The sequence below is a fragment of the Nannospalax galili genome, unplaced genomic scaffold (genome assembly GCF_000622305.1).
Source record: "Nannospalax galili isolate Female #2095 unplaced genomic scaffold, S.galili_v1.0 scaffold387, whole genome shotgun sequence".
NCBI lineage: Eukaryota > Metazoa > Chordata > Mammalia > Rodentia > Spalacidae > Nannospalax > Nannospalax galili.
Window position 1 is genome coordinate 121,500 of NW_008355795.1, and position 20,784 is coordinate 142,283.

Genomic DNA, 20,784 nt, shown 5'->3' on the forward strand with positions numbered 1-20,784 from the left:
GGCCACCCTGTGTCAAAAAAATAAAAAAAAAAAAAAAGTAAGCTGCAGTCTTACAACACTTGCTAACCTTCACAGTGAAGCAAGGCCTGGAAGCAGTTCAGACAGTCATACAGGGACTCGAAGATTCAGTTAATTTACCTCCAGGGAGAGGATTGTGTTAAATCTTTTAATCAGTAAACCCAGTGTAGTGGAAGGGATTGGATTTCCTTAGGAGTGATTTTTTATGTGATAACACTATTTAGTCCTTTTAATAGATTATAGCCAAAACATTTCAATGAAGCAAGGCCTGGAAGCAGTTCAGACAGTCATACAGGGACTCGAAGATTCAGTTAATTTACCTCCAGGGAGAGGATTGTGTTAAATCTTTTAATCAGTAAACCCAGTGTAGTGGAAGGGATTGGATTTCCTTAGGAGTGATTTTTTATGTGATAACACTATTTAGTCCTTTTAATAGATTATAGCCAAAACATTTCAAAGATAGAATCTCTCACCTGAGACTTCAGAAAAAGACCCCCTCTATATACAGCACATGGTAAATACCTCAGTGAGTTATGGGGGGTTAAGGACACAGAGCATCCCGGGCCTCCCACAAACTCAAATGTTGGAAAGAGCAAGGGGTGCCAGTGTGGATGACTGGAATGAACTCACACTTCCCCATCCATGCCGTGGGTCATGTTAGGTAGTGCATGTTTCCAACAAGACTAACAAGACCATCGACTGTCTTCCCCAGATTGCAATGTATGGCAAAAGCTTCTGCGAGTCAACAAAAGATGCCTTCAATCTGCTCATGAGAAACATTTTAAAGTAAGTAATCAGTGCCTGGAGAGACGGCTCAGTGGTTAAGAGCACTGGCTGCTCTTGCAGAGGATCCAGGTTCAGTTCCCAGCACCCAAATGGCAGCTAACAACCATCCATAACTTTAGTTCCAGGGGTATCTTATGCCCTCTTCTGGCCTCTGTAGGCATGTGTGACATAGGTACACTTACATACATACAGGCAGTACACTCATACACATAAAATAAAAATAAATAAATAGATAGATAAAGATAAATAAATAAAATGTTTATTCAGGCAGAAGATGGCGATAGACAGACTGGTGACACTGGACATTGCATCCTGTCCCTGTGGTTCTTGGACGTGTTGGCAGCCTTATTAGGCCTGAGCATAGCTTTCAATTTGATAGGTTTACATCTTCCCTCTCACATCAGTCATTTCTCTATACCTTAGACTCATGGCTCCCTTCATCCACCTAGGTGTTTACATGGTAATACCACAGTTCTCAAATTCTCCAGGTGACCATCATCTTTCAGTGGCACGCCCCTCTCTTAAAATTGCTGGAAAATGGGCATGCAGAACCAGAGAGCAAATGCATGATGGTCAGGATCTGGGTGCCTAAAGGTCTCAAAGCAGAGAGAGCTGGGCACCTTGCCTGTATGCGCCACAGCCCTGCAGGGCCACCGTCTATGTAGGTCATCAGAAACAAAGGAGCCAGAGGTGGTGGATGACTATGAGGAAACAGTTTTTCAGACACAGCAGGACAGGTGCACAGATGAGCTCACAGCACTTGTGACAGTATGCACAAGACCCACACAAGTTCAAGTCAGACAAAAGTCCCAGGGAGGCCATGGTATAACGTCTAACTCTAGCTGAGGAGCCATTGGCAGCTGATAGCTGTTGGGAGGGGGAAGTTAGCTTTAAGAGCACGGTGCCTGGTAGGTTGATCACGCTCCAGAGGTTGGGCACACACCCAAGAGTATATGCACAGTACAACTTGGGCTCCACAGTTTTAAAGCTGGGTGTGTAAGGAAGTGGGGGGAGGAGCTGGGAGAGGAGGGTGAACATGGTCAAAGTGCATTGTAGGAAAGTGTCAAAGACCTAATAGAAGAAAAAAATTAAATGATCAGTTTTGAAGGCATCATGGTAAGTGAAATAAGCACAGTAGTAAAGAACCCATTCTTTCCCTTCCACTTACATAACACCCCTAGAGGAGGCAAGTCCTGCAGCTAGCTTGTATAGTGGATTTACAGGCTGTGGGGTCGGGGAGTAGGTGTTGGGGGTGTGGAAGGGGTAGTGGTTGAATTGGTTCCATGCTCATGTTTAATAATTGTCGAATAAAATTCCAGCAAAAACACAGCAGAGTGAGCATGTTGTGAACTCCCACAAGTACCGAGCATATTCAAACCCCAAACTATACTTTTTTTTCTTCTTTTTTTCCTGATACTCAGAGTCGCAGTTACAGATGAAGTTACACACTTTATATTATTCCTGGGAAAAATTCTAGTTTCTGGTTTTGTAGGTGAGTAGTAATAATCACATTGATTCAAAGTTGAAAACATGTTTAGGACATCTGTGTTCCTCCAGAAAGCTACAAGCCCTCTAAATGTGTGGTACTTGTGTCTGCTTTTTCAACGTAGGCATTCTGGCATTCTTGCTCTTCACAGAGAGATTGCAGAAGATCATAGAAGGGCCAACAAGTTTAAATTACTACTGGGTACCCTTGCTGGTAAGAACTGGTGACTTCATCAGCTGTGGCTACTGTAATAAGAACAGCACAGGCAGGTGGGCGGGCAGCTTCTGTAGCGGAAAGTATTCCTCACCATTTGGAAGGCCGGGAGCCCCTGACTGATGCAGTTTCAGACACTGGCTGGGCAGAAGGTACCTTACTGCTTCCTTACAACGTGTGGTGGAAAGATAGTCTGTTTCAAGTTTCTTCTCGCAAAGGCGCAGTTCCCTAGACCCAGTACCACCCTCATGAACTAATTACCTCCCATCACCCTCACCTTCCAATTCTACTATAGTGGAGGCTGTGGCTTTAATGTAAGAAAAGCAGCCCGTAGAAGCTGAGTGCTGGCGACTTTATAATTTATGAGAGATGGTAAAATAAGAAAACAAGAAGGAAACAGGAAAAAAAGACAGCCTGCACTGTGGGTCGTGGGTCTTACTTTGTGGCACTCCCGCTCTCCTTCAGGTGTGGGGTTCTTTGGAAAGGACTGTTCAGATAAGGTGTTCTAGTTTGGTTTTTGGTTGTTTTTTTTTTTTTTTTTTCTGTGATAAAACATTGACTAAAGTCAACTTGGGGAGGACAGGGTTTGTTGCCTCTTTTCTAAGTCATGGTCTGTCATTGAGAGAATTCAGGGCAGGAACTCAAGGCAGGAACTGAAGCAGAGGCCATGGAGGAATACTGCTTTCTGGCTTGCCCCCTCTGATTTGCTTATACAGCTCAAGCCCACCTGCCCAAGGGTGGCACTGCCCACAGCATACTGGGCCCACCTACACCAATTCAGCAACAAGAAAATGAGCCGCAGACATGCCCATAGGTGAACCTGTTCTGATGGAAGGAATCTTTCAATGAGGTTCCCTTTTTCCTGGTCAGTTTAGTTTATGTCAGGTTGACAAAACTAACCAGTATAACTGACCCCTGTCAACTCGACACACAAGCACATCACTGTAAACCAAACACTTTCATTTTTTGTCTCCAAGCTCTCGTGTTGGTATCACAAAATAAAACTCAGTCTCTTTTTTATTTATGTATATTTTTATTGAGTTCATTTTATATAATAGATCTTAATTAAATTTAGTCACCCTTTCCCATCCAAAGGGCCCCCATAGCCCTCTAACCAGATTTTGTGCATTCTGTCATATATGTTAAGGCCTATCTGGTCAAGCATTTGTACCCAGAAGCCCCTAGATAGGCTGACTAGACTCCAGTCTAACTTTTTAAAGTCCCATAGTCTTTTTAAAAATCTATTACAATGCTAGGCATGGTGGTGAACACCTTTGATCCCAGCACTGGACAGGCAGAAGCAAGCAGATCTTTGTGAGATTGAGGCCAGCCTGGTCTACATAGTGAGTTCCAGGCCAGCTGGGGCTACAGGTAGACCCTGTCTCAAAACAAACAGACAAAAATCCATTACTTAAAAGTCCAATGTCTCTCTAAAAATCCACAGTCTGCCGGCTGAGGTAATACAGATCTTAATCCCAACACTTGGGATGCAAAGGCAAGAGTGAGTTCAAGGATAGCCTGGCCTACCTGGAAAGTTACAGGCAAGTCAGGGCTACATAGTAAGACCCTGTCTCAAAAAAATTTCCAAAATCCTTAATTTTGGGCTTCTGTAAAATCAAAAACAAGCCAAATACTTTATTTCCAAAAGGAAGAACTGGGCACATAAACAAAGTCAACGTGCAGCAGCGTAGCTCAGTGTCTTCCAGGTTCAACTCACTCATGGTATCCTGGCTCCAAAAGGCCTGGACAGCTCCTCTTCTCCAGGTCTGCCATTGACTGTAAACACAGCTGGCCTCATAGGCTAGGCTAGCTCTGCCCCACACCTGCTGCTGTCCTTGGTGGTCGTGCCATGATCCTGACTTCTCAAATACGCTGGGCTCTCCACTGTGACCGAGACTACACCTTTACCAGTGGCCTCCTGGCCTCTCCGCTGCTTTTCTCCATGACCCCTTCAATCCTGGGGTCTCTACTACAGCTGAGGCAGCACCTTCACTAATGGACTCCCCTGGGCTCTCTGCCAGGACTCCAATCCTGTCACATGGTGCCGAGCCTCAGCTGCTCTTCAAGACCCTTTCATGCCTTCAAAACCAGTACCATATGGGAGGCTCTTACACATTTCCAAGTTTGGCCTCTAGCTGGCGATGTAGCCTTCCCCTCCCACAGCTCCTGTGTGCTGACCCTGAGGAAATATGTCCCAGAAGGTTCCACCTAAGTGATGCTGGTCTCTCGTTAATCACAGCTGATTTTTCAGCCCTGGCTGACCAGCATTGTCCCAGTAAATCACAGAGGGTTTCACTTCCACAGAGTCTTCATTAAGAGTAGCATATGAACAGCCCTGAGAGAGTCTTTAGGGGACTCTCAAACTTTGCTCTGAAACTCACAGACCAGGCCTCCGTCATCTGCATTCTCTTAGTATCCACTTCCAACCTCCCACAAACAGCTCATTAGGCTCTAAACATTCAATGGCTTTTCTATTCCAAAGTTCCAAAATTCTTTCACATCCTTTCCCCCAAAACATCATGGTTCTGTCACAGCGATACCCCACTCCCGGCACCAATTTATGTTATAGTTTGGTTTCTATTGCTGTGATGAAACACAGACTAAAAGCAATTTGTGGATGAAAGGCTTAATTTCATCTTACAGTTTGCAGGTTGACGTCCTTCTTGAGAGAACTCTGGGCAGGAACTCAAGGCAGGAAACTGAAGGCAGGAACTGAAGCAGAGACCACTAGGAATGTTGCTTACTGGCTTGCTTCCCCTGGCTTGCTCAGTTAGTTTTCTTATACAATTCAAGCCCACCTGGGTGGTACGGCCCATAGTGGGCTGGGCCCTCCTACATCAATTAACTATCAAGAAAATGCCCACAGGCCAGTGTGATGGAAGCAATTTCTTAGTTGAGAGTCCCTCTTCCCAGGCCACTGTAGTTTGTGTCAAATTGGAAAAAAAACTAACCATCACATAAGGATAACGTGCCAAAGGTTCATTGGGAAGCTCTCTCCTTGGGTATGTTTATAAGGAATTGAGGACGGCTGGGCAGTGAAGAAGTTGACCCATGATGCAATTACTGCTATGTCCGTAGACATACAATGACAGAACCTTTTGGAAAAGGGACTGGCCCTGTGAAGCACATCAGGCCGTTTTCAGCCTGAGCTGACCCCCCGCCCCCGCCCCCAGGTAGGAGTCTAACCTTGAATGAAGTGGTTCCCTGCGGGGAGGATGATTCCTATGCAGAGAAGCATCTAAGGGTTCTGCAGCCAGCATTCCCAACCACAGGGGTTGGACAAAGCAAGAGGGGGTTGGGGGATAGGTAGGTAGACCTGCCAGATCTATTACAATGTATTAACACTCTTAATCCATATGACATAAATGTCCCTTTTGCCTACTGCCAATGTCATAGCAAAGGTTCAGAGAGATTGAGAACCTTGTGAATATGTTTAACCCCTTAGGCTCTATCACTTTGATGTGCAGAATCTTTAAGGTACTGTGGGTAGATATTGGGAACAGTGGTAAGAAGTCAGGTAAGCCAGTGCATGCCTTTTAAATCTCAAGACAGAGCATTATCATCAAACTGGGGTGGCCCTATGTTGCAAATGCTCCCAGCAGAGTCCCGCAAAGCTTCTGAATCTTGCCTTTCCTGTGCTCTTGCATTATTGTTCTTAGGGCAGGACAATGACATCTTGGTTCTCTTCTCTGTTCATAGACTATTGTGTGTGGATCCTACCTGATTGCACATGGGTTCTTCAGTGTCTATTCAATGTGTATTGAAACCATTTTCATCTGTTTCTGTAAGTATTCGGCATGCATGTTTACCCCTCTCTGGATAACTGAAAGACAAGGTGAAGACTCACCTCACCCTGCTTGGGATTCCCTATTTCCCAGCTTCAAATGCTAAACAGTATTGATGAGGAGGAAACATTATTTCCTAGGTGATCTTTAATTCTTTGTTGTGTGTGTGTGTGTGTGTGTGTGAGAGAGAGAGAGAGAGAGAGAGAGAGACAGAGACAGAGACAGAGACAGAGAGAGAGACAAAGACAGAGACAGAGACAGAGAGGGAGTAGTGCAGCGGATTAGACCCAAGGCCTTGCCCAGGCTAGAGATGTACTCTGCTACTGAGCTATCTCCCTAGTGTGGCTGTAGGAATTATTTGAGGAGGAATTATTTGAGGGGATTGCTTAGGAACTCTGGTAAAGGCAAGATGCCAGTGGTTTCAAAGAGACATGGGGTGGTCAGTTCACACAGTAAAGCATGATGCTAAGACAGGCTTTGAGTGTGGCCAGGAGGTGTCTGGACCCATGTAGAGACAGCATTCAAGCACTTCTCTACAGCTCTTGTCAGTGTCTTACACACTGGGCCCTGCAGGGTAGGTGCAACTTGCACACGTACAATGGGTATTTCGTATCAGCACCTAAAACAGCCAGCAGAGTCTGCCTCACCCCAAGGCTTGGATCCGCTCCTCTCTCTCATGACGTCTCTGGCAAACCTGCAGAAAGCAGGGTCAGCAGGTGGAGGAGCAGAACCTGTTAGCCAGACCACAGTACCAGAGAGATTGTCTCTCTGACACATGACTCTTCAGAGAAGCAGAGACACCTTCTTTTACAGTGTCGGCACTGAGCAGTCCACTTGGATAAGACTCTTAGTTTATTTTTTAAAGTAACCAGTAACACCAACTTTATGGTAAAGTCAGAGAGGAGATAATTGCTTTGAGGAGATATATGCAAAGAAAATCTTCTAGAAAAATAATGTGGTCTGTTCTTTTTTTCTAAAAGTTTTAAAATCAATTTTCAATAAGTAGACTAAGAAATTAGAGAATGTTATATACTGGTTGCAGAAACGGGAGGTTGAATCTTTTCCGAGGGTCTCTGTTTTACTTTAACAAAGGTTAGAAAATGCCATGGGGACTGGGCTGGGAAGATGGCTGACCTGGCAAATGCACTTGCTGCCAAACCTGACAGCCCAGTTCCATCCCCAAGACCCACATGGAGGAAGGAGTTATGTGTGCCATGGTGCATGGCGCATGCATGCACACAAACACAAATGAATAAATGTAATAAGAATTAAAAAATAAAATACTGCAGGAACAAAGCCCAATTTGGTTCTGGGATGGGGGAGCATGGAAGTGCGGTGGTGTCTCAAATGTGGCAGGATGAGACTCTGCAGTGCCCAGAGATCTCTGCTTTCATCCTCGATGCTCATCACAGAAGCCACCATGGAGATCCCTCTGTGATCGTCCTCACTCTGTAACTGAAAGTATTTCTCCACATTTATGTCTGGAAACATCTAGGATATGCTAGTTTCCGGTCTTTGGAAGCTTAGACTAATAATATTCATTTGAAATTTGGGCAATGGATTTCCCAACCACATTTATGGAAACTACCTGAAAGGGGAAGTAGGTGGGAGAGGTAAGTGGAGCCCTGCCAGATCACTTACAGTGTGTTAACTCTCCTAATCTGTGTGACATAGAAGCTCCCTTCGCCCACTTCCAGTGTCAGAGTGGGGGTGCAGAGAGGCTGGGGACCTCGTGAGTGCCCATGTACCATGTGCTCCTAATCCTAGTGTCCAGAATCTTACATGTGCAATGCATTGTCTGCTAGCATGAAGAGCTTCTTGTCTCTGATAACAGAACAAGTGTGGCCATACAGTAAAGGCTATCTCTCCCTTGTGATGTGAAACATCACACTTTGGAAAACCTTCTTCTTCACTGATATCTTAGACCAAATTCTGAGACCAGACACTGGTGTCTGGTGTCTGCCTCCACTCTCCTCTGCCTTATTTTCTGAGACACTCTCGCTGAACCTGGGGCTCCCCTCTTTAGCTATTTTGACTGGTCAGCAAGCCCCAAAGATCTGCCGGCCTCTCCCCCGTGCTGGGATTACAGACACTTGCCACCATTCCCACCTTTATACATCAATGCCGAGAGTCCAAACCCTGGTCCTCATACTCACATAGTGAGCACTAACTGTGCCATCCCCCAAGACCCACTTTTTAAAAAATATATCTTTTTATACCTGATATCTTACTGCCAAAAATTTTTGGAAATTTTTTTTGAAAAGTCAACCAACCATTTACAAATATTTAATAGAAATATATCATCTTTTAAATACTACAAGGCACTGAAAATTCTCCTCCAAAAAAAAGACAGTTATAGGTGATTATTAGTGTGATCCAGACCAGGTATCCTGGCTGTGCCTCCAGGGTGCACACACTCAGTGTTAGGAGTTAGTTAGGAAGAAACACTGTCAATGGTCAGTGTCTGCCATGTGAAAACTGACTAAGCCGGCAGTCCGTCCACTCTTCAGAAACATGGACACTATTTGCTGTGAATCATATTTGCAGGAAACTTAATTCCACAGACACCTCTCCTTGCTTCTCAGTGTAACTCTGGTGCTGACCCCCGAGTACCAATCAGGTGGGTCAGTGAAGTCGTTACCATTTTAATAAAAGGCGAGCAGGGAGAGAAAGTGGCACGCTGAAGAGGTGAGGAACTGGTGCCGTGTTTGGGCACAATCCGAGGCCGGCAGTGTCCGCAGGATGAGAACAGAGGATGTCAGGACGGCGCCCTCACGCCTGTCTCTGCTCTTGTGCCTCCATGTTAGCAGAGTCACCCCCTCCTCAGCTCCTTCATCTTAACATTAGAGTGTGCACTACTGTTTAAAATTAATTCAGAGTTAGCGAGATGGCTCAGCAGTTGGGTGCAAACACTTGCAGAAGACGCAGGTTTAATTCCTAGCACCCATGTCACAACCGTCTGCAGCTCTGAGGGCATCTGACACCCTCTTCTGTCCTCAGGCACCTGTATTCACATGTGCACACCACACCCTAGACACATACACATAATAAAAAATAAATCTCTTTTTTTTTTTTAAAAAAAATGTGTTATACGATGGGAGATAGCTCATGAAAAGTGTTTGTCCCATGATCCTGGCACCTGATTTGATCCCACATAAAGGTGAATGAGAGAAGTGACTCCACCAAGCTGTCCTCTAACCTACATACTTGTGCTGGTGGTACATACACCCCACATACACATACCACACACACACATACACATACACCAAACACACAGCATATACACATATACCATATATACACCATACACATACATCATAAAGACATGCCACACACAGTATAAACACACACCATATACTTGCATACACACACACGCCATACACACAGCATATACACATATACCATATATACACCATACACATACGTCATAAAGACATGCCACACACAGTATAAACACACACCATATACTTGCATACACACAGCATATATACATATACCATATACACACCATACACATACATCATACACATATACCATACGCACATACCACACACAGGATAAACACACATATACCATACACTTGCACACCATACACACAGCATATATACATATACCATATGCACACCATACACATACATCATACACATATACCTTACGCACATACCACACACAGGATAAACACACATATACCATACACTTGCACACACACACGCACACACATGCATGCACACTAATAAAATCACAGTGCCTTTAAGGTTAGGGCGATGGCTTAGTCAGTACAGTACTGGCCATGTAGGCATGAAGACCTGAGTTCAATCTCCAGAATCCATGTAAAAGGCTGGACATGGCTGTGCATTTTGTAATCCCAGATGGGGAGGCAGAGCCATGTGGCTTCCTGGAGCTCACTAGCCAGCCTTGTCTAATGAGCAAGCTCCGCAGGGGCTCTGAAGAATGATACCTAAGGTTGACCTCTGGCCTTCACACCTACACCTACACACACACACACACACACACACACACACCACAAATACATAAACAAAAAAATGAGTTTAGCCTTTAATACCAGCACTGGGGAGGCTGAAGCAAGAAGCGTTGCCAGTTCAAGGCCGGTCTGGACAAGATAGCAAGACCCTTTCTCAAAAAGTGAAAGACTTTAAATTGGAATTTGTTATATTCTACGTTTTACAGGGAGTTGTGGTATGTGGCAATTTATAAGCTTCTGAAAAGAACAGTCACAGGATTTAAAGGCAGCACTTTAGAAATTCCACGGGCCATCTTAGCGCTCCAACCGTAAAGATAAGCCTCTTCGGACGCCAAGGGGCCGGTGTGCCCGGCGCTTCCTGGCAGAGGCAGGTTCGTGTCTGCCCGATCTCCAGCGCTGCAAGTGTTTTGCTTTGTATCTGTCGTTCTAACACCAGTTTCTCTGGTTTCTCCCTGTTCCGCTCTGCAATGATAAAACCCGGGGCCTCGTTGTGCTGCCTTTTCCTGCCTTTGCTTTGATTGCTGCGGTACAGGTGACGATCTGGAGAGAAATGACGGGTCTGCGGAGAAACCGTACTTCATAACCCCAACCCTGCACAGGATTCTGACCAAGAAGCGCCCAGTTCCCCCGAAGTACAGTAGAAAAGCTCCAAGCAGCGCTGCTCACTTTGAAGTTCGAGTTCTGTAAATTAGGTTGACGGCAGTGTGGACACATGGCCTGGGAGCAGTGTGAAAGTTTTGTGCTTTCTAAAATGTTAGCACTTGGTACCTTGAGAGGCATCAGGCATTTGATGGTGACCTCTGGAAAGTAATATACTTTACAGACTGTGGTCGCAACTGCAAAAGCCTGTAGCTAATAGTGTTTTTTAACTTTTATAACTCAGCGTGCTGCTCACATTGCCGCACCTTGCTAGCCTTTCTTTTTATAAGTGTGTATTTGTAAAGGATATTCAGGCAGTTTTTGAAAACACTATAAATGTGTAATCAGCTAGCCATAAAAAATACTGAGTTGTAGTTAACCAGCGTATGGTACTAAATTTGTAAATATGGTGCTATGGTTTTATCTACACTGTTTAAGCTGGTGGACAGCTCTCTAAAACTGTGATTAAACTTGTATCCCTGGTTCCCTAGAAGGTATATTTCAGTAAATGAACTGAGTCTGTAAAAAAAATGTGGGTGTGACTCCCACAGACTCAACAGCTAACCCCTCTGGGTAAAGTGACTGTGGACCTTCACAGTCCATTCTGCTTTAGTGAAACGAGATTTATATGGAAGCCAAATCTGAGCTTTGGAATATCAATTTCAATACTATGACCTTCTGGCCAGCCTGAAAATATTGTGAACAGAGTTGAAATAGCTATGTAGCTCACATCTTTTGCTTCTCGCCTGAATTTCCCAATCCTACCATGTAGAGGGTCCATGTGGACTTTTCTTTCCATGAGCAAACGTATGTGTTTTCTAGACTAAAGTGATTATGTGACTTTGTTCTGTAAAAGGTTTAGTTCAGTTCAGCTTTCAAGAGGAAAGATAACAGATAAGATACTGAAGATTTCACTCTAAAGAAATAGACCTGTGGTCTTCCATCCGGTGCCACGTTGTGGTGCTTTCATGGGGTGGGTGGGGGGTGTTTCATTCTGGGAACTATTCCCCTCCAAGGCTTAGGTTAGAAGCTGGTCAATGGCAACCATCCCTAAATCTTACATAGTGCAGAAAGGTGTGAACCAGACCCTGATACCTTTCCTGTCTTTCTCCTGTGTGTCAAGCTGGGTGATGTGGCTAATTATAAAAACCATTCTCAAAGAGCACTGGGTCAGTCTTTGCCCTTTTGGCCTTAACACTAAGCTTGTGTCAGATTGTGCTAACAAAGGAGTGTGTGGATCTGAATAGGGTCCACACATGTGCAAAGAGAGTTAGAAACACATCATTGTGTTGTACATTAATATAAATACTAATTTGTTTCCTTTTCCTGAAGTGTTTGGACCTAGATTCAAACTGGCTTTCTAGCAGCTTCTTAGCTAAAGCCAATGATTCAGGAAGATTTTCAAAGTCTTGGCCCACACAGCCCCTGGCTTGCTCTTGCTCACTTTCTTGAGATTGTTTAGTTCAAGTGTCACTTGGCAAAAAAGCCTTCTTCATCTCTTCTCCTTAAGCATAATGTAGGGAAGATCAACTCTTTATCCCTCTCAATCCATTTTTAATATTTTGTTTATCAGTAATAGAAGGGTCTCAACAAAGACCTGCTGGAGTGGTGCTCTCTCCAGGTGAGCTTGTAGCTACAAAGGTCCACGCCTTACCTAAGAGGTCCTGTGCTTGGCTGTGGGTCACTGCAGGGATCAGGCTAAGATGTTCCAGTTTATTTTGGTGCACATAAAAATAGGGAAGTTTGCTATAAATCAGATGTGAGCTGCCAACTTTGCTGCATTATGGGGCGGTGCTGCTCAGAAAAAGGTCCCTGTGTTGTTACTTCTTGAGTAATTAAGAAGCAGAGTAAAAATGAGTATTGTTTTTGAGAAGAAATTCAGAGGTCATTTTCTTACACTTCAATTAAAGCTTAAAAAATTTAAAGTAATATTTCACAAAATACGTCCGTGGTAGGATTTGAGATAACACAGGAGGGTCGTTTCTTCAAGGTTGTGCGATCCGGATTGTTGATGGTAAAATAAAGGCACGTTGGAAACCAATGTGGTCATTTAGAAGGTAAACTGGAAAAATAAAAGAAGGCGAATGCTATTTCCTCTGCCTTTCCACGGAAAGGTGTGCAGTGCTGCCAGACTATGACCTGGGACACAGAATGAGAGAATGTTTATCAATGAATAATAATAAGGGCTGATTTTTCCCATAGCTATGTTTACAATAATGTAGATACTGTCTGAAGTGCTTGGCGTTGCTGTGCGGCAGGCGGGCGGCAGGTGGCGGTGTTTCTCTTCCCGTCCCCTGCCGCACTATTGATGCTCTGCCCTCCTTGCCCCTAGTGGAAGATTTAGAAAGAAACGAAGGTTCTTTGGAAAGACCCTATTTCGTGACTCCGTCTCTGATGAACGTTTTGCTGGAGAAGGATACCTATAAGAAGGAGTAGGAGAGCCAGCTGGTCCTCCTGCTTTGCTGAATCGATCCACCACTCCTTTCCTAAGGGCTTTGGTTCGGGGGACCCTTGGATCCAGGACCTTGCTGGCTCGCGTTTGCATCTTATACCAAAGCCTACACTGTAATCTGTGAAGCCATCAGATGTCGCAAGGGAATTGTTAATAACATGCAACATTTTTATACAAAGATCTTTCGTTTTGTAATTCATTTTTTAAAATAGAGTGGCTTAGGTGTTTTTGAAAATACTGCTGAATATGTTCATATTCTTTTAAATATTAGATTAATGGAGGGCACATGGTTTAAATACATAGCTCCTAATGTATTTTTTAAGGTTACAACTGAAGGCTTCCTCTGCAGGGAAATATGGTAAGCAAAGTGAGATTTTAAAAAAGGAAAGCCCTTCCTACAGTCACCCAGTTAGGCGAAGGCCCTGCTGCAGTGGTTGCTGTGTCTAAGTAGGGAAGGTTTCTTAGACAGCTGCCAGTCACTCAGCCTTTACTGCTAGGTTCTCAGACCAAGTGCCTTGCTGGCTGTTTAATAGTACTCAGCTCTTGTGGGCAAGTTTACAAACCTTGTTTACGAGAAATCAAAACCTGCAATGTTTAGTGATGCCCAGGCCTCTTGCATGCTTTTCCCCTTGCTCACTGACTGGACACCACTGGTCAGTTCTCTACTTTTTATACCCTCACCATCAGAGTACTCTGTGTGACATAAACAATTCCCCTTGCGCCTAGTGGACATTCACAAATGTGTGTTGTACACAAGAAAAACAGTTGGAAAATATACTTGTTGGATTTCTCTTTTTTTGTTTTTACTAAAAGAGTTTGAAAATGTAATCTTTTCTATCATAGTTCCTTAAAAATACAATAGGTGTAATACTCAGTGTATCTCAGCGTGTTACCCATACCAGAAAGGGAAGCTTGTAGGAGTTACAGAGAGAAACTTACCACTTAAAGGTGCTGAACAGCTCTGTTATAAAAGACTTTGTTCATCAAAGCCTGTTCTGTATTTCCCTAACTTTTATATGAAATGATCTGTTTCCCTATAATGTTGATATTTTTATTGTGCTAATAGAAATAGGAATAATCTTTAATTCGGTTTTAAATAATTTTATGAATACTGCTAAGTTTAAGGAGAATTGGTTCGGTTTACTAACTCATTATTACAGTAAGTCTAAAGGAATGCCAGTCACCTAATGATAATTAGTGGAAGGTTTGGGAATCTATCAACAGTAAGCTACTATTAGCTTGTGGATGATGGAGTTTGTTGAAAATGTGACTTTACTTATATGCCAAAAAGTTGGCATGAGGCCTGGCAGGTGGACTGTGTAGATGGTATGTTTCTGCTACGCAGGAACACGTTATCTAAATACCTTTGATAGATTAAATGTTTAATATTTAATAAAATTTGTTGTTACTTCATTGTATATTTGGTTTTTTTCTTCTAATAAAAGTTTAGATAAGAAATACCTGTCTATGTTTTTATTTACTTAAGCTAGGAAAGAAAACAGCTTTTGTTAATTGGGATGTTTTATGTGCATATGTGTGTTCATGTGTTTATAATTACACGTGTGTGTTTGAACATGAAGGCCAGAAGACAAGATCAGGTGCCCTCCTCCTCCCTCCTCCTCAGGTACCAAGCACCATCGGGGTTTTTTACATTGTTCTTGTTTTATTTTGTTTTGTGGTTTGGGGGGTGTTTTGTTTTGAGATGGGGTCTCTCACTGGCCTGGGGCTTGCAGATCAGGCTAGACTTGTTGGTCAGCAAACCCCCTCTAGGGGCTGTCTCTGTCTGTCACCCCCTCAGCACTGAGATTGCAAGAACGCACCACCACGCCTCGGTTTTGTTTGCTTGTTTTTTGCTTGACTTCTGGAGATGAAACTTGCACTAAAGTGGTGAGCGCTGTGTGGACTGAGTTATCTCCCCAGGTCCGCTTTCCTTCCCAGACCTACTGTACTATAACAACATCTTTCCTGTGCCAAATAGCTAAGGGTTTTAATATCTAGATTTAAGTTTTTACATTTTTCTCTAACTATGCATTGCTGGATCAACTGAAACAAAAAAAAATCATATTAGCAAATAAGTCAAAGCTAAATGAGTAAAGAATGGATTTTTGTCAACTAAGCAATAACTGAAATCAATTAATTGGCCGTTGTTTTAAATGGCCCAAGGCCTTCACTCATTTGGCTCCACCAACATTCATAGGAAATTATCAGTTTTAAGGTAGGGATAAATGTAACCAAAAATAAAGCAAATACTAGCCCAGTTTTCTAAAGTGTGATTACCTGTATTAGTGCTGGTCTATCTTCAGCAAAACCAGGATCGTTTTGTGGGTTGACTTATGTGTCTTCAGAACGAATTTCCCTTTAAAATTTAATGGGTTTCTTTCAGAGATGACCTTAAACAGTATTAACAATTTCACTGTTCTCCTAAAACGTTATAAATCTAAAAAGATACTTGGCAATGTAAGCAATGATTCTTTTCTTCTGTGAAACAAAATACAGATTGGTTTTCAGAAGAAATCTAAATATTAGTTTAGCACTTAGTGACTCCTACTTTTAGATGATAAAACATTGATATTTGTAAATATATTTTATGAAATTGGCCTGTAATTTATTTGACTTTCCTATGTCTAAAAAACTTTTAAAAGAGTTTGTTTATCCATACAGTAAAATCACATTATGGGAGATTCTGGAATCATCAGGGGTAATATGACTGTTATTTAGAGTGATTGTGCAAAGTGAACTCTCTGTAACAAGCCTGATTTTCCTTTCGGTATACAGCCGACCTGCACTCACTCCAATGTGTGTTCTTCCACTTCTTACAAGTGGTGCCTCAGGAAATTGCTCTTAAATTCTAACCAGGCAAAGCAATTATCTCCAGCACTATCTGGTTCTGGATTGCAGAGCATGCTTTATAAATCAGTCTTGCTTGGAATAAGATATGGGGACAAAATTGAACTGAGATCACTACAGACCATGGTGTATGAAATGGTATCTTAACGTGTTTTCCAGTTTCTTATAAATATTGCCCTGACATGTTTGCAATCGTTGTACTTCTAAAATATGGCTGTAGGGTTACAATAATACAATTTAATTAAATTGCTAATTAAAATACACAAAATATATCAGATGCATGCTCTGTTGAAATCAACGGTCTTATAATTTAATTTTCATTATGCTGGCTTAATTGGGAAAGAAGTTATATATTACATGTATATCAGGAATAAATTATTTCTTCAAAACTTTTTCCTATATATGTTTTTAGTCTTGGGGTAGAAATAGGAATTGCAGACTTTTCTCTCAGGATCCAGCTGAGATGCTCTGGGTCCTCAGCGAATCTATCACCTGGGAAATACCAGCCTAATTAAGACAAATGAGATTGCATTCATTCAGGGCCATCGGTACCACTAATGGCTTGGGCGGAATCACTAATGGCTTGGGCAGTACCACTAATGGCTTGGGCAGTACCACTAATGGCTTGGGCACCGGGATAGAGTCACAGACAAAGGGCCCTCTTAAAATGTATCAGGTCAAAGTGAACTAGCCCCTCCCCACTGACAGTGCTCCAGTTAGAGGGAAAGGAAATCAAGACAGTTGAGAACCTGGCAACACCTTCCGTAAAGGCTTCTCTGGGAGACAGTGTGGGCTATGAAGTGACACATTTACAAGCAACCAATTAGATTTTGTGATTTGGCATCCCCAGCCTTTTCTATTCTTTAAATTGAACTCTTTGGCTTTTTTCTTAGATACATATTGTATGAATCGGAATAACTTCAACAAGCAAGGAAATTGGGAATGCTTGTAAAATGCCCTTCTGCTGTTCAAAATACAGTTAAGGCTGGCAAGATGGCTCAGCAGAGAAGGGTGCTTGCCACTTAAACCTGGAGACCTGAGTCTGATCCCTGGAAACCATGTAAAGGTGGAAGGAGAAAGCACACACACACACGCACGCACGCACACACTGTGGCATATGTACCCACATGTGTACATCATACCCACAGTAATAATAAAATTACATTTTAAAAAACTATGTTTCCTCTCCCTCCTCTGCTGGCCTCTTGCTGTTAAAAAGCAGTGTGTCACCAAGGGTGAGGGTGACATCAAAGGAGAGCGGTATTTGGGAGCTGCATATACACAAATGTGGGCACAGCATGGGCATCCAAGCAGGGAACAGAAACCCTGAGAATATACAACGGATCCCCAGGGAGACCGCAGAGGGCGATAATCCAGGAATAAGAAGCTGTCTGAATGTAACTCACAGATCTATTAAAAAAAGAAACTCAGCAAATTAGAAGCCAATAATTAAACAAATGAAAATAGTTTTCAGCCATCAGGTAAACAGCACGAAGCAGACTGTGTTACAATAAAGCTAATCACATAGATGTTTTTAGCCCAAACAAATAAACAGAAAAGAATGGTTGTCCCAATATGATTTATGATTAAGGAATTTAAAAACATCTGCCTCTTTGTTGCAAAACTCTCTCTGTGAGCCAAAGCCTCGCTCCAGTCGTGAGCCTGTGTTCTTTCTCCACACAAAGGAGTGTCCCCTATAGTCTCTCTTCACTCCGACCTGAGTTCTTAGGTCTTGTTCTCTCACCTACAAGGAAGTGAGTGCTTGTACCTCCTTCAGGAAGCAATGGATGTGGGAGAGAAAACAGAAGAGAACAAAGACTTCAGGAGCCTAATGGCTCTTTGGAGGGGCGTGTCTTGGGTGTGAGTTCTGAATGATGGTGAGACATCTAGAAGGCAGGTGACAGCCTTGTGGTAGAACAAAGTGGCTGTGAACATGGCCTTAGAGTCAAGCATCCTGCGTTGTGTAGCCACGGGCAGGAGTGTTAACTTCCCAGAGGTGCGCTCAGCTGAAAATGGAAGCTAAGTTCTGCAGGTGCCTCAGGGTGATGTCAGGAGAGCCTGTGACATCATTGTGTCCGTTCTTGAGGGCCTGATCCACAGAAACACTCAGAGCCTTGTGGCCATCGGGTGATGATCTACAGTCCTGGTGATCTGATATAAATGCTCTGGTACTATGATGGCAGATCTGAGCCACTGAGCAGCCAGCAAAGGGCATCACAGAAATGGGAGTCTCCTCCTTTCAGCCCCCTGGACTCCTTACCATGTTGTCTTTGCTGTTTTAATGTCGTCTGACATTAAGCCATGTTTGCGAAGCCAGCAAACTAGATGGCATTTGGATGGCCCCTTAACCTTTACGTGTTCTCTAAGTAATATGAAGCCTGAATGACACTTAAATTCAGTGTTGTATAACTGGATGACTGTAGCCTTGGAAACTGAGGCCTTCATTCTGCACTTTGTAACTCTGATGTCTCTCTGTGCACCTTGCTGAGGCGATTGCAGGCCAGTGGGAAGCCTTCCTTTATTGTGACTCCCTGCCTTGGGTTGCTAGGCGGGAAACCCGCTGGATGGGGATTGCTAACTCCAGGCCTTGGAGGCAATCCTGCTCTCCTAAGGGTGAATGAGATGACTTTGTCAGTCTTATGGAAAGCCAGCAAAGAAGAATTCATTCGATTCTTTGGGTGGGTCCCCACTTAGCTTTTGGTGGTCATGTGAGAGAGAAAAGTAGAAAGTATTTCATGCCATGCTACTTAAATAACCATAGTGTTTATTTCAACTTACCTTGTAAACTGCTGAACAGATAAATCATTTTGCTATCTGTCACCAGCATCCTAAATTATCATTGTGTCTTTGGAAGGTGGGGTAAGAAGTAACAGATTAAATTTAATTTAAACCAAATCAAAAAGGCCAAGTAAAAGGTTTTTGGTATTGTACCATCATGTTCTTTGCATATGGTCTCATTAGAGCTTTGGGGATATTTTTAGATTGCTAATTTCAGTATGTGTGTGATAGAAAGACAAAATATGTTTCCCAATTCATATAAAAAGTAGATGTTAGCATGAACAAATTTTTAAAAACCTGACCCAAACTATGCCAAGTGTTAACAAATTACATTTTTGAGTCTTCCTAAGTTATTGCCTTAAATTTTTCCATGAATTTAAAAATTCAACCATTTTTAAAATGCTGAAGTCCTGCTACTGGAAACTTCTTTTGAACTAACTTTGCTTTGCTTCTTGGAATGATTTTTTTGTCTTTGTTCTTGCACAAGTCCAACTTAGGTTCATTAATTGCTCTTGAACTGGTGTGAGCCATTAATCACTCATAAATGGTCCTTAATGGGAGTTAAAAGCAGAAAATAAACCACAGGTAGAATTCTGGAGGGGCATTAATTTCTCAGAACACTGTGTCTGTAGCCTGTGTGCCAGCATGCACACGTGTGTCAGGGCATGGTAGCATATGTGTGGCCAGCACACACTACAGCATGGATGAGGCTCATGTATCACTGATGAGAAATACCGTAAATTATCTCTATATTAGTTAACTCTCCTTTTGTGATAACTACCAGGACCAAGGCAACTTATAGAGGGAAGAGTTTATTGGGTTTATGGTTCCAGAGAGATAAGAGTCCATCATGGCTGGCAGGCGGCAGCCGGAGCAGAGGGCTGACCATTCACATCTTCAGCACACACAGGAAGCAGAGAGGGCAAGCTGGACCCTCCAGCCCCCACCCCAGGGACATACTTCCTCCTAAACCTCCCCAAATAGCACCACAAACTAGAGACCAAGTCTTCAAATACATGAGCCTCTGGGGGACACTTCTCACTCAAACCACCGCAATCTCTTTCCATCTCAATACTTAATACGTAACAGCAGAATTACCTAAGTGTTCAGCACAGGTGAGCTGGCTTAGCTCAGTGGTAGGACACTTGCCTGGCATGTCTGAATCTCTGTGTTCAGTCCTCAGCAATGCAAAAGAAAAAGGAGGAGGAGGAGTTCAAGTTCATTACCAATGTTTCCCTTTGCCCCAAAGCACTGAACATTTATTAGGTTAACAGCAAGGCCAACGCAGAGGGAAGAGCCCCACTGACACGGCCTTCAGGCGGAAGCGTCCCTGTTACGGCAGAGTGGACCAGTTGACTCTTGTTTCTCCTACCAGCTTTTAGCTGCATCTACATTAAAGGGTGCTCTGTGTATTTCCTTCAAGTCTCAGGGAATTCCAGTCCCTTCCAGTACCACCCAGTCAGCCCACTGCCAGGCAGATGCATGCATCTCACTAAACAGCTCTGAGGACTTCTCTACCTGGTGTAGACCACTGGGTTATCAGATGTGTCAGCAAAGACTTCAGAATACTAGGGTGAGACTCGAGGGGTCATGAGAGGGGATTACTTCCCCAGACCTTCCTTCAGATTAAAAAAAAATTTTGATAGTAACAAAACCCCTTCTGAAGAGATGGCATTGTGGAAGAAGTCAAAGCCTACACCCCTGTAGACACACGAGAGAGAGAGAGAGAGAGAGAGAGAGAGAGAGAGAGAGAGAGAGAGAGAGAAAACAACAGAGCGCCGTGCCAAAAGGGGGGGTA

The 20,784-nt window shown here is 43.3% G+C and overlaps 1 protein-coding gene across 1 annotated transcript in view; it reads left to right on the forward strand.

Annotated features, from left to right (window-relative positions):
- Positions 1-13,517, forward strand: part of Slc44a5 (solute carrier family 44 member 5) — a 132,002-nt gene extending 118,485 nt beyond the window's left edge. The window contains exons 18-22 of the mRNA XM_017803341.1: positions 731-804; positions 2,226-2,296; positions 2,415-2,503; positions 6,203-6,287; positions 13,242-13,517. Coding sequence (XP_017658830.1) covers positions 731-804; positions 2,226-2,296; positions 2,415-2,503; positions 6,203-6,287; positions 13,242-13,345 — 423 coding nt within the window. The 3' untranslated portion in view covers positions 13,346-13,517. The remainder of the gene's footprint in view (positions 1-730; positions 805-2,225; positions 2,297-2,414; positions 2,504-6,202; positions 6,288-13,241) is intronic.
- The last annotated feature ends 7,267 nt before the right edge of the window (positions 13,518-20,784 follow it).